This window comes from Carassius auratus, chromosome 24 (assembly GCF_003368295.1).
Source record: "Carassius auratus strain Wakin chromosome 24, ASM336829v1, whole genome shotgun sequence".
Classification (NCBI taxonomy): Eukaryota; Metazoa; Chordata; class Actinopteri; order Cypriniformes; family Cyprinidae; genus Carassius; species Carassius auratus.
Window position 1 is genome coordinate 11,414,307 of NC_039266.1, and position 14,381 is coordinate 11,428,687.

Sequence of the window (14,381 nt, forward strand, 5' to 3'; positions counted from 1 at the left end):
GTAAATTCATCTTGATTTATCATCAGCCTTTAGAAAATATTTACTGTAAAATATCTAATGAATGATCAAAAATGTGTAGATGAAATGAAAACTCACATTTTTTCAGGGAATGTAAAAATGCAGCATGTAAAAAATTTAATAACTGTATCTTGTCCCACTGAAAGCCAAAAAAAGAGGATCCCGACTACTTTACCTGACCTTAGACATTGTGAATCAGTGAAAATGATTATGAATAGAAACCTCCTTCGCCCCTCCATTTGAAACAAGCCCCTCCAGACTCCAGAAGCCGGCTTGACTCTTCAAATACACTCTAATTACCCAGCAGAGTTATTGTATTTCAATAAATCAGCTTTTTTCCCCTTCTACCGCTCCTCTGGAATAAATTAGTCGGGGCTGCCCGACATCGAGACGTCAACCTCTGCCCAGTTGGGGACTGCTGTCTCTTCAGGGCATGTGGATGTGTTTGAGGTGCTGTTCACATCCCCCTCTGTGCTGACTTATTTGTAGCCTGCATCCACTGATGTTCCCAGCAGAGCAGAGAGACAAATCAGAAACGGTTGCAGCTCAGAATCTCTCATTTTGGGATAAATTGCTGCAAACAAACAATGATGTAATAGACCCTGCCCCCTTTTCTTTTCATATCAGACAGTAAATCAAATAAGAAACAGCAAGATGAGATGTACATGTCTGGGAGGTTATACGCTTGTGGACTTAATTGGATGAGATATATAAAGGCCTGTGAGAGATGTGGCGAGGAAAGCCATTTGAGCAACAGTAGCTGGTGTCTAGAGGAAGGCATGGCGCTTTCGCCGCCATCTGCGCTTCCAACAATCATTCCTGTGAGATTTCAGGGCCAGATAAACATGACACTGATTCGGAACTGCTACAGAAAATCATTTCAGTGAAACAGAGAATATAACACTTGTTTGGAGACCACATATGCACATTATGATAAGAACAGCTGGACAAAAGTCATTTTAAGGCCAGCTGGTTCACTCATAGGAATGCAATAAGTATATCTATAAGGCATACAATAAGTAGCTTGGTTAATATATTATAATAGAGCTCCCCAATATTGTGTATCAATATTAATAATTTCTGTATAAATACTGGTATATCACGCAACACTCTGTGAAGTAGCTGGAGGAGGAAAGGTCTTCATAATTAGCGTTGTATACAAATTTACACAAACACAATCATGAGTCTCAGCACTGAAATTCTCCTTTGAGCAGTGCTGGTGGATGATAAAAATGCTTGAATAGCTGTGTGAAACTAATCGCTGTGAAAAGGACAAGGGCATATGCTTTTGATTTGTGCCTTTGGAAGGACATCAGATAGAACAACAATCAATTTCTGAAGCAGTAAATCACATTAAACACAAATATTATCACCGAGCCATGGCATAATACAGATTTTTGCTCTCCAGTCAACACTATCGTTATCTAAGGATATACAGGAAACAGAGGCAATTTATTGTGTTTAGTCATATGATTGGTTCCACAGGTAACCTAATAACTCTAAGCAAATCCATCTGTTACAGCTAAAATGTTTTAGTTTTTATGCTATACTTTCTTCTTTCCTGTATAACATGCGGGGAACATTAAAAAGAAAGAAAGAAGGAAATAAAGAAACATTTTTATTAAGCAAAGACAAATAAATTCAGAAAAAGAGACAAAGAATGTATCGTGGTTTCCACAAAAATATTAAGCAGCGTTACTGTTGATACGAAGAACATGGACGATATTAAGAAATGTTTACTGAGCCCCAAGGCATATTAGAATAACTTCTAAAGACAGGTGTGTAATGACTGCTGAAAATATTTAAAATATTGCAAACTATAAAATACACTGTGTTACTGTAATAGTGCTTTGAGTATGAGAAAGGTGGATTAATAAAAAAAATATATATATATTATTATCAAAACATGAAACAGTAATTTTAAATCATAATAATAGTTCACAATATTACAATTTTTACTGTATTTATGATGAAATAACTGCAGTCTTAACGAGGATAATGTTTTTCAAAAACATTTAAAGATCTCCAACCCAATTTTTTTTTACATAGTGTATATATACAATCAGTTGCATGGGACAATGGTCAGTTATACAGTTTAGAATATTAAAAAATAAAGTTGTGGCCTAATGGTTAGAGAGTCGGATTCACAATCTAAAGATTGTGAGTTCGAGTTTTGATCCGGCAGGAATTGTAGGTGTGGGGAGTGAATGTACAGCGCTCTCTCTACCCTCAATACCGTTACTGAGGTGCTCTTGAGCAAGGCACCAAAGCCCCAACTGCTCCCCGGGCGCCGCAGCATAAATGGCTGCCCACTGCTCCGGGTGTGTGTTCACGGTGTGTGTGTGTCCAGTGCTGCGTGTGTGCACTTTGCATGGGTTAAATGCAGAGCACGGATTCCGAGTATGGGTCACCATACTTAGTTGTATGTCAGGTCACTTTCACATATGTCATGTCACTTTTACAAGAATATGTGGCTGCTAAGGGTGGGCGATATGACCAAAATCTTATATCACGATATGTGTAATTTAATTTTACAGTAATGATATATATCACAACATAGTTATTTTTGCTTTTAATAAGGTCTTCACAAAATCTAAAAAATTATAATAATTCTCTCAATATCACTTTAGCCTAAAAAACTAAACAAACAAACAAATGAACAACAAACAAAACAGAACTCAAGTTCACTGAAGACAAGAAAACAGACGGTGATTAAATAAGAATATGGAACTCATTAAAAGCAATAGGACAAAACAACAACAACAACAACATTAGAACAAATAAATGAAGTAATCAAATGTATAAAGCACAGCATATTGTTTACTGTGTGAATTAAACACATATATTTCTTCTTATTAAAGTTACAAAAGTGATGTATTCAAGAACAGTGAGAGATTTTCTGTTGTTTGAATAAACTAAATGACATATAGCAGAAATATTAGACTGCTGTCACTTTAAGAGCGGCCCAGATCCATTTTACTGTTACACATGTTTTCTTTCTCAGCTGTTTGCTTTCACTTATTACCAAAATTACTGTGGATACAGTGTAATGAGTATATTTGCAAAGTCGGGCATTTTGACATATAGAAGTGTGTGTGTATTTAATAGTTCAAGGCCTGTAAAGAGACAAAAATAACTCTGTTCAATGCTCCTGCGCTCTCTAAGCATATTTATGTGCACAAGCCTCTTCAACAGTGCTTAGAAACAGCCTCTCAAACAGCGTGCGAATATAGCAAAATTAGATCTCTAGCAATCAGAATAAAGTCCACTTCAAGACAGCTATACAATAAATTATCCTAATGAGGGTGCGTTTATTTTTTCCCATATGGAACAAAAAATAATAAAAGGGAAAAAATGAGCAGTCAGAGTTTTCATTTTTATTTTACTGCACCACTAAATGGAAAAAGAGAAAAGAAAGCATTAGCCAGTATTTTGCACAGGTATAAATAATGCGACCAGACAGCTGTAAACTGCTTCCTGACAACAGTGCTTCAATTAAAAAACAAATCTGACCCCAAATAAACAACTGTCTGACCTTTTCCACATGGACACATTCTCTTTGATTCTCATCTGCTATAAAAACAATGGTAGCTTTTTGAGAGTTCATTCTGCAATATATCACACAACGAAAAGCTGCCACATTTTTATCCTCAACAGAATTCCACCTAACCGTATACATATCCGCCCCAAGATGTTTTTGCAATGGCCACATAATGCAAACGACTGCAAAACATGAAGCCAAACACTGAAGCGTGTTAGGTGGTAAGTGCACAGCTTGAGGCAGACAAAAGCTGTCATATGTCAAAAACATGGCAGGCTGGGTAACAGAACGATAACAGGGAAATAACTTGGGTGTTATTAGACAGAGCTGGGGAAGTTGGGACAGGGGCTGACTGTGGGGGACTGACCTTGGATCGAGGAGGGGCACGGATGTACCAATTGCAGTCCACTGCCTCAGTCTGCAAGGCTTTGCCGTCTTTGGTGATCTGCTGCGATTCAATGATGCCTTCAGGTCCTCCCATCTCGAATTCACAAACTGCAGTAGGGGCGACATAAGAAGACAAATTACAAAAAATGGAAAGCCATTAGATGTATTCATATGAAGGATGCTTATCGACAAATGAATAATACCCACAGGGAAGAGGTTTTGGGACTCCTACGTCTTTAAAGTCGGGATCTGAAAAAAGCAATTAAATAGGATATAAAAACAGACTTCATTCAGATACCCAATATCCATAAATATTATGCTGTATTACATCAACTAAACCATTCGAGGTACAATATAAATGTACATTGAGAAGATATGTCAGCTATTGTTTAATAGCCTCAATAAATTTTTAAAATCTTGCTTTTGATTTTTCAAAAATGCTGCAGTTTGCAGTTTGAAGTGGATTCTTTCAAAGTGACATGAACAGCAAGAAAGCATTCAATAAACAGTATTCTCATTTAAATCTCTGTAGAGGCTTGTGAAGAAAATGTAGATGTGTTTGGCAAGCTGTATAAAGGCCTATAAGGGGTTTGGGACCCACCTATGGTGAAAACTTTGAGGACAAATGATGAGAGAAGGATTTAAAAGAAAATTAGAAAGTGTTTGTTTGCATTCCTTCATCACATTCATTGATTCTGTCATAGTGTTCCTGTAGCTCAAGCTCAAGGTTGGGGGTTCGATTCCCCGGGAACACATGATAGGTAAAAATTGATAGCCTGAATGCACTGTAAGTCACTTTGGATAAAAGCGTCCGCTAAATGCATACATTTAATTTTAATTTAATTTAATTTGATTCTACCAAAGTTAATGGACATGCGTATCCCAAACTTTAATTTAGAATACCACAAAACTCCAGATTATTCATCACTATCCAATATCCATGAAATACCATAGTAGTCATCTTCTTTACCATTTTTGTGGTTCAAAAATGAATATTCATTATCGCCACCTACTGGGCTGGATCTTACTAAAAGTGTGCTGCAGGAGTGAGTTCCAAAACACAGAAACAAGTAAGCATTTTAGCACTTCCAATTTCACCTTCAAAAAAATCAATGGGTTTTTGGTTAAATGCCTGAAATAAGGTGTGTGGCTCAAGATTTTTTTTATTATATATTATATATTTGTTTTATTCTACAACATAAAATACATCAGTAATAAATTTATTATTAGTAAACAACTTTTTAAAGCTTTTATGTTTCAGGAAAAAGGTGGTTGTTACAAATATATTTATTTATTTTATTTATTAATGCAAAAAACAACTGAAAAATCCTATTGGATTTTTATAAAGAGAACCAGAGTTGGCATTCAACAATCAACATCACTGCTTCACATAAAAGCTCTACTTCGGCAAAAATAATTACAATATTGTAAATTGTATTGTTCATCCTTAAATATCTTTAAAGAACATTTCAGACATAAACCTGCTGTGAAGCATTATGTAACAGTACTTTCAATGATGTCTCCTCTGCACCCAATTGTTCTCAATTCTTCTCTGAATAGAATTTTCATTTTCAAATGCTCTCAGTCTCTGTGGATCCATAATTTATTGCAAATACCAGACTCAATTCAACAATAGCGGCTAAGAACAGAATGCCTAATGTTCAAGATATTGTCTTCAACAATACAGTCTCATCTAGCCAAACTAAAAAAAAAATAAAAAAAATAAATAAAAACACTCCAGCTTATTCTGATCAGAAATCATCCACTTAAGGAAGAGATTGTCTGAGTGACACGTAATGTGACCAATAACTCATTTTGTTTGTTTAAGTACCATTTAAGATTGTACTGTATTTCACCATTATAATAAACTGGATCCATGAGCGTTGTAGAAAAATGAAAGGATCCATCCATCCTTTTGACAATCCAAAAATATTAACTGATTATTTCACTGGCATATGTTTGAAAACAATACAAAAATGATGGAATAATGCCAATTTTGGTGCAATAATGCCATTCAGTGAATGGCCTGTGGGTTTGCTTTCTGCCAAAATCCTTTTTTTGTCTAAGCCCTACTCTTCAAACTAACATAAATGAACATATTCTATCAGGAGTTGCTTTGTGCTACACAGAACTAATAGGTGGGCAGTTTAATTACTCTAACCCCTCTATGATTAGATTGGCTTATATTTAGTATGGGTGATATTTCGCTCTGTGATCCCCCATTCACTCTGACATTCATACATGGACAGAGACGGTGGCATTTCCAGAACTAAATCTTATTGAAGATGACTTCTCTTGGAAAATACACACACACACACATACAAATATGAGTCTGAACCCCTTCAGAGAGGACTGGATTGTACCTCAGTTCCCTTTAAAGGAGAGACTGATTGATTTGTGGATTGATCTGGTGTAAACGGCTGATTTATTTCTCTGTCATTTCACCCTCCCGTGAGCACTTATGTGGGTCACTGTGTGTGTGATCGCAGAGGACACCCATCACTATTATGACATATTCACTCCTATTTTGGAACACAGACACGTGGCTCCGGGCAGTATGAGACTGTAGGTTATAAAGCAAGACATTTAAGCCACACTTCTGTAGCATTAGCTCAAGTTATAATAAATAATCAACTAATAATCAATTAATAATGTTAGTGAATATTTCTTACGGCAAAAACAACTGCAATTTAGTTGCACAAACATTATATCATACCTTTAAAACATCTTTATAAATGGTCTCTGTTGTGATTGGCTAATCTTCATGTGATTAGACAGGATCTTTTTTTTACAGAAAAAAACTTTACAGCGGTTCAAATATATCTGATATCTTACAAAGATGGACCAAAGTGGACATCGTTAGACAGGTTGTGAACCCTGTTTTGATTTCAGACAGCTGAATATAACTTTCAAAAAAGTCCAGGACAAAGCTGCTTAGCAACAAGAGCAATTCTCTGTAGGCTAGACCGTCTCAATTAATAACACTCAGTTAGACCTTTGTGGACTTCAAAGTCTGGATCCTTCTAAGGATGCAGCCCCTGAATTGGGATGCAGCTACAGTCATTGTCACGATGGTTATAGATGGTATTTACAGTTTTGCATTAACTGAAATGGAGATTGCTACTGGTTTATAAAATAAGTATCAAAGCCCCTTTTAATGAAAGCCAGGTCAATCTGCACCCATATTTGCAATGCTTCCAGGCATCTATTTTGGCTATGAAAAACCTTTATCCACTACAGTGGGGAAATAATGAAAACAATTCTGTCTCTTTTGGTGTGTTCAAGTCATGTTGATCTTCATATTTATGAGTTAAATGCACATGAATGCCACCACAAAGTCGAATGCCACCACAAAGTCGGGAGTTCTGACTTTTTTTAAGCAACGATCTGTACATGTTGGGGGCATGTCAACGAGAAACATGCTGGAATTAATGGATGCAACAATATTCAACAATACTAAGCAGTGACATAGATGGATAAATTAGAATGTATATAATTCTAATACATTTTACTGAAAATGGAATTTACTTTTAGTCCACAAAATAAAATTTTCATTGATAAGAAAGAACACAATCAGGGAAAATATTCAAACATTTTCGAAATAAATTTAAACCTATATATATTTAAGAATAACAACATGTTAAAAATTGTAAAAATTTGAACTCCTGATATATTTTTCATAATGAGCACACTATCCCATTGCAGTAAAATTGTCACACTTTAGTTATTCATTGCCCAAGTTTTAGATGGAAATAGAAAATTTTAGAAACCAGCATGTGCTGTAACTTCTTTCATTTTTGTAGAAGCATAGTTTTGACGATGACACAAAACCAGTCATTAGGATCAACTTTTTAAAACTGAGATATATACATCTTCTCAGCTTTCCATTGATGTATGGTTTGTTAGGATAGGACAATATTTGGCCGAGATACAACTATTTGAATATCTGGAATCTGAGGGTGCAAAAAAAAAAAAAAAAAACTAAATATTGAGAAAACTGTCTTTAAAGTTTCCCAAATGAAGTTTTATTGCAATGCATATTACAAATCAAAAATTAAGTTTTGATATATTTACAGTAAGAAATTTACAAAATGTCTTAATGGAACATGATCTTTACCTAAGCTTCCAATGATTTTTGGCATAAAAGAAAAATCTTTAATTTTCACCCATACAATGTATTGTTGGCTATTGCTACAAATATACCATTTGCAATAATCACATTTAACTAGACTTTTCCCCTCACATTTGCCATGTTGCCTTTGTTCTCATTGATTAAAACAACAACAGCAACCAAATACTTGTCACATTTTTGTCAGTAATTTACCCTGTGTGAACAAATCAAGAATTGGACCAATACACTGCCTTCGTGAATGAAGCCAGTGTCTTCAACTCTATCCAAGCATTCTCAAGATGAATCCATAGAAATTCAAAGACATTTAATCTGTAGCAATATAGCGATCAGCTAAAACAACATTAAGGAAATAACCTGCATCCTTGTTTTATTGTAGTAACCAACTGTAACTCTCCTGCTCTCAGTTTAATCAAAGGTAGCTGCCACCTTCTATTTCGGTTTCCACAGATGATGTGGATCCTTTCTCTTACTGAGGGAGGGAAAGAACGGCTGCTTGAGTGGAGGAATGTTATCTGATTGTGCTTGTGTGTCATTCTCCCCATCCTTTATCTGATAATCTCCTATAAGAGAAGCACCAACACTGTTTACCCACCCACAGCGTAAGCGGCACGAGCCATAGAAAAGCCACTCTCCCCTGCAGATGCGCCGCTGTAGAGCTGAGAACAGGCTTCTCTCCATTCAATTCCCATTTGCCAGAGATCTGACGCCTATTTGAGAGTAAACCTGGGGCAACAGGCTGTCAATCAACATGAGAGAGAATGTGCCTGCTTCCAAACACAGCCAAGATTTATGAACGCTGTAGATCAGTTAGAATATTACTACTTTAAGAATCAATAAGGCATAAGCAATAAAGTATATGTATGTGTGTGAAGAAATGGAAGCAAAAGCAATGCACTACTATACTTGTGGGTAGATATGGACGGAAAACTCAGAGTGGCAGAAAGTTAATGAAACAATGACCTTCAGGTCAAGAGAGCTGGTTGCAGGACTGATTTATGATTTAGATTTGGCATCACTTAACCCACGAGGTCCAGCAAAACCCCCTTGGATCAGTCATCAGCCACAGTACTGTGATAATACAGGATCCCTCTAAAGGTTATCTTAGGGATCTTTTAGCATGAAGAGCTGAAGAAAAGACACTTGTTTTGATGACAATGACAATAAATATGTAAAAAGGATATAGAGTAGGCCTTCTTCCACTTCAGTATCTGTACAGCGAATAAGTTGTCTAAACAATACAGGTAAAAAAAAATAAATAATAATAATAATAACAGAGAAATACGTAGATGCCACATTTGACCTCTCCAGACACATCGACACATCGAACGATCAGTGTCGTCATTCACAATAAAAATCAATGAGTTTTCCAAGATGCCACAACATTACGGCATCTGATTGTAAAAACCACTGAGAAGAAATTAGATAGCCATTAACAGGCGAGAAAATGTGTTGTTTTGTGTCCGTTTGTATTTATTAATAAAATAATGCAGGTTCTCAAATTATAACTTTTACATCTTGCGTTAGTGAATGCCTTCATCTTTTTGTTTTGTGTTTAGTTTAAGAAAATCCTTTGTGATATATTCATACATGCGGATAACTAGTTGTAGATATGCAGTCTTGCTCTTGAGTGTTCACACACTGGCTTTGACCATTCTAATATGGCTTACATAGCGGTCCATTGAAACAGGCGCTAATGAGGCATCTACATATAAATAACTATGTGTAACGTTCGGATCCATGTGCAGTACTTTATTAACAGAACGGTCAAACATAGCAGCATCAGGTATGCAGTGGATATCCAAAATCAGAAACAGTTCCAAGCAAAGATTGGGGCAGGTGGCAGAGAATCAAAGTTGGTGTACACAATCCAAAGTCAAACACAGAAGGAACAAACACAGGGAAATCACTCGGAAATGGCAGACAGAACTAAACAAGACTTCACACTTAATGAGAGTCCAAACACAGTTTATATAGGGGAGTGGTAATGGGGAAAATCCGGTGGTTATTAGCCCTACGCATGGCATGGGATTATGGGAAATGGAGTTGGGAATGGAAATACAAGTATGCCAGAGTCCTGAGTGGAGTGCCCTGTATTGGAGTTCATGGGCATTCCAGCTTATGATCATGACACTATGGTGCAACTTTATGTATATATAAAGATGGTAAGATTGATCAGATCATATGAAAGCAACACTACTCTTTGAAATGTGCATATACAGCATTTGTCTATTTATATAATACAAGGTTTTACTATACAAAACTGATATATTAAATTATATTTATTCCTATGATTTCTCGTTTTGGTTTACTTGTCAATGTCATGACAGTCAATGGATTCTGTTGCAAGAAGTTCAAAAACATTGTGAAACATTTCTTGAAGGCAAACGCTAAGATTATTGGTTTCTCAGTATGGAAAATAAACCTCACTATGTTTTTGACTGCATTCATTTATGATTATCAATGATTCTTGACTGTGGACTACTAATTGGTGGTGACCAATATTTTTTTTTTAAATAAACATAACCAACCAAGGTCCCACTTTATATTAGGTGGCCTTAACTGCTATGTACTTACATAAAAAAATAAGTACAATGTACTTATTGTGTTCATATTGTATTGTAAAACACTTTTGCTGCTATTGAGATGGGATAGGGGTAAGGTTAGGGAGAGGGTTGGAGGTATGGGTAAGTTTAAGGGTGGGTTAAGGTGTAAAGTATGGGTCAACAGTGTAATTATAAATGTAATTACAGAAATTAAATACAGATGTAATTACATGTAGTTTTTTTTTCTAAATATAAGTACAATGTAAAAACATGTATGTACACAATAAGTACATTGTACTAAATTATTAAATAAAATTTAAGTACATAGTAGTTAAGGCCACTTAATATAAAGTGGGTCCCCAACCAACATCAGAGCTCAAATTAGACCATTTTCAAAGTGTTCAAGTGCTCCCAGAAGGATTTGTGATCAAAAATGCATCAGATAATGGAACAATAACTGTTTATCAAAAATGTACTGTAAATGAAATGAAGTCTGATGTGACTTTATACAACATAAACGCACAGTAAAAATATAGCCACATTACTACACTTCCAAACCCATGTACACAACCACATATACTATTGTCATGATTTACTAGGGATTTGCACACCCAACATAAATCCTGCAGATATTTTTCACAGTTATAAAGCACTGTGAGAGGACAATATGGAAGCTGTAAATCCTCCAACACTGAAACCATGACCTCTGTAAACAACGTCCTCAGTATCCTAAGCAGGCATAATCTGGCTAAGAGGAAGGAGTATTATAAAGCATATTATATACTGTAGCCTCATCTGTCATCAATGGAAGCGTGTGTGTTTGTGTATATATGTGTATGCATGCAGAGAATACTTCCGGATTCCCTCAGTGCTTGAGTGCAGACTTGGTTTGTAAACCAAGGCTTAGACTATAATCTTTTGAAGCTTACAGTATTTACCCATAACAACCTAGAGGAGATTTATATTTCTTCAGCCTCGGAAATTGTGCCTGCCAGGAGAGCCGTGAACTGTGTGAGGAAGCAAGTCTCATAATAATACAAAACATAAATGTAACGCTCAGTCTATGTAATATCAAAGACTTTTCAAATGCTTACAGTACGTTTAAGTCTTTCTGGGAAGTTTGTATTTATGTGTGGTAATCAGGTGCATTTAAGACACTTTGGTCAAACCTTTTCTAATTTCTAAATTTTTAACTCTACTTTTACAAAATGATTAATAAAGTATGTGCATTAGGTGTGTTTTTACTTTTAATTTATGAAGTTGCTGTAAATTAATTGTAATATATTATATCGTAATTGTACAGTACCATGATCATTTTATATGCATTATTTAAACAATATTAATGCAAACATTTACACAGACAAATACAAGCATATCCTTCCAAAACACATTTTAAAGGGGTACAGATTAATAAACAACAACAACAAAAATGTTATACAAATAACACAGTACTACTGTCATTTTTAAAAATATATATTTTTATCGTAAGTGGAAAATACTATAAATAAAGTAATTTATTTATTTTTATCATATTATAAATGATATATTTAGACAGATGCCATGTGTTTGACGTGTTTTCTTACTGACACACTCTTAAAGAAAATTCCATTGTCAGGGTTGTGAACTTTAGTTTAGTCTTTCTGAAACATATGCCTGTCTGCTCTGTTTCCATTGTGTTTTGCTTCGCTCCCCGTGACCTAAGTTTTTCTTGGTTGCCCTGATTAGTTCATTTCTGTTCACCTGTGTTCATTCTATTATGTCATTAGTCTTTCTCTTGCGTTTGTGTAAATTCTCCTGGTTGTGCTACCCCAGCTCCTCGATTCCTAGTGTTTGCTTTGTGGATCATAATAAAAAAAACGGACCCACTTTATATTAAGTGGCCTTAACTACTATGTACTTACATTTTAATTAATAATTTAGTACAATGTACTTATTGCGTACATACATGTTTTTACATTGTACTTATATATAAAAAAAACCTACATGCAATTACATCTGTATTTAATTTCTGTAATTACATTTATAATTACACTGTTGACCCATACTTTACACCTTAACCCACCCTTAAACTTACCCATACCTCCAACCCTCTCCCTAACCTTACACCTATCCCATCTCAATAGCAACAAAAGTGTTTTACAAGACAATATGAACACAATAAGTACATTGTACTTATTTTTTTATGTAAGTATCGTGCGCCTCCTTAGAGCACAGCTATGTGAAAAATTAACTGAGCCTCTTGTTTAATATAGTTACGCTGTAACGTTTTCTTTCATTTAGTTTTTTTTTTTATTCACTTATTTAATTTCTCTCCCATCTCCTTGAATTAATCTGCCAACCGTCCAACTCCTTTACTTGGAGCAGAAGGACCATTTGCTGGAGCACCATACCAGGAATTTTTTTTTAGATCTGGCATGCCTTACCCACTTCCTTGACCACTCACCTGGACTGGTGTTTGAAAAGATGCAAAGCAAGCGGTCAAGGAAGTGTGTAAGGCATGCCAGATCTAAAAAGTCCACGCCTCCCAGCAAACAGTTCCAAAAGAGGATTTCGCCGCATTTGTGTAGTGGGTGCTGGTGAACAACGGATCTTTATGCACTGTCTGCTCCGCTAAGGAGGATTTCACCAGCCTCACTCCAAACCCAGAGACCAGCCAGCCATCATCCCACTGCATAGAGCAACGCATAAACCCGCAACTGAGCCAATCATCGCCCCTAGGGCCTGAGCCTCAAGAATCGCTTGACCGTGTGCGTGAGCCGTGAACATTGCTCGTCCCCAAGGGAGTACTGGTGGAGATCGAAGGCTTGGAAGGAAGCTGAGTGCGAGTTACAACTGGTTTCTGGACATTATGAGGAACTGATGTACATTTTTTTATTGAATTAACTGAATTAACAGACTGAATTAACAGACTGGTTTGGGGAGGTAATACCCAGTGCTCCTGCTCTTATGTCTCCTGTGTCTCCACTGGTTCCACCTTGCCCTGAATCTCCTGTGTCTCTGCTGGATCCTCTCAGCTCCTGCTCTCCTGTGTTCCCTCCTAGCTTCCCTCTCACACCTCCTCTAATGCCAGCCAGTTCCTCTCGGCTGGTGCCTGTCAGCCTCTCAGCTCACCCTCAGTCAGCACCATCTGGGCACTCAGATCTGCCTAGGAACTTCCAGTCTTCAGCTCTGCCTAGGTGTGAGGATCTCCTATCTCAGCCTATCACATTTAGAGTCTTGGACTCCACCCTGGTCCTTTGACCAATTGGCTCAGCCTTGGCTCCTAGCTCCCTCGTTTCCACTGTGGCCTGTCATCCAACTGGCTCCACCGGGCTACCTTATCCATCCAGCTCTGCCTTGTTCAGTCATTGACCATCCACCACTCCTCTGGCTTCTTCTGGCTCTATTAGGCTCTTCCTTCCCTCTGGCTCCTCCTTCATCCTCAGTCATTCTGGCTCCACCGCGGTCTTCCAGATCCCTGCTTCTGCCTCAGTTGCCTGAGCCTTCAGCTCCGCCTTGACCTTCTGGATCCTCTGTGTCGCACTGGCTCTTCGTTTGCTCGGGTCCACCTATGTCTCCACCTCCAGTGGCTCAGTCTCCACCAATTGGCCCCCTGGTATTTTTTGGCCCCTTCTTCACCACAGCTCCTCCAGCCATCGACACCACACTGGGCTGCTATCTTGGCTGGCCTTTGGATCTCCATCTGGCTCCTCCTGCTCTAGGCTCCTTCCTGGCTCCTCACTCCTTGTACTCCACCCTGGCCTTATAGCCTTCCCATTGC

General features: G+C 37.1%; 1 protein-coding gene across 2 annotated transcripts in view; it reads right to left on the reverse strand.

Annotated features, from left to right (window-relative positions):
- neto1l (neuropilin (NRP) and tolloid (TLL)-like 1, like) overlaps nucleotides 1–14,381 on the reverse strand; it is a 92,999-nt gene that overhangs the window by 17,386 nt on the left and 61,232 nt on the right. For both annotated transcript variants that reach the window (XM_026201023.1, XM_026201022.1), the window contains exons 5-6: nucleotides 4,154–4,195; nucleotides 3,927–4,054 (exon numbers count right to left, since the gene is read on the reverse strand). In XM_026201023.1, coding sequence (XP_026056808.1) covers nucleotides 3,927–4,054; nucleotides 4,154–4,195 — 170 coding nt within the window. The remainder of the gene's footprint in view (nucleotides 1–3,926; nucleotides 4,055–4,153; nucleotides 4,196–14,381) is intronic.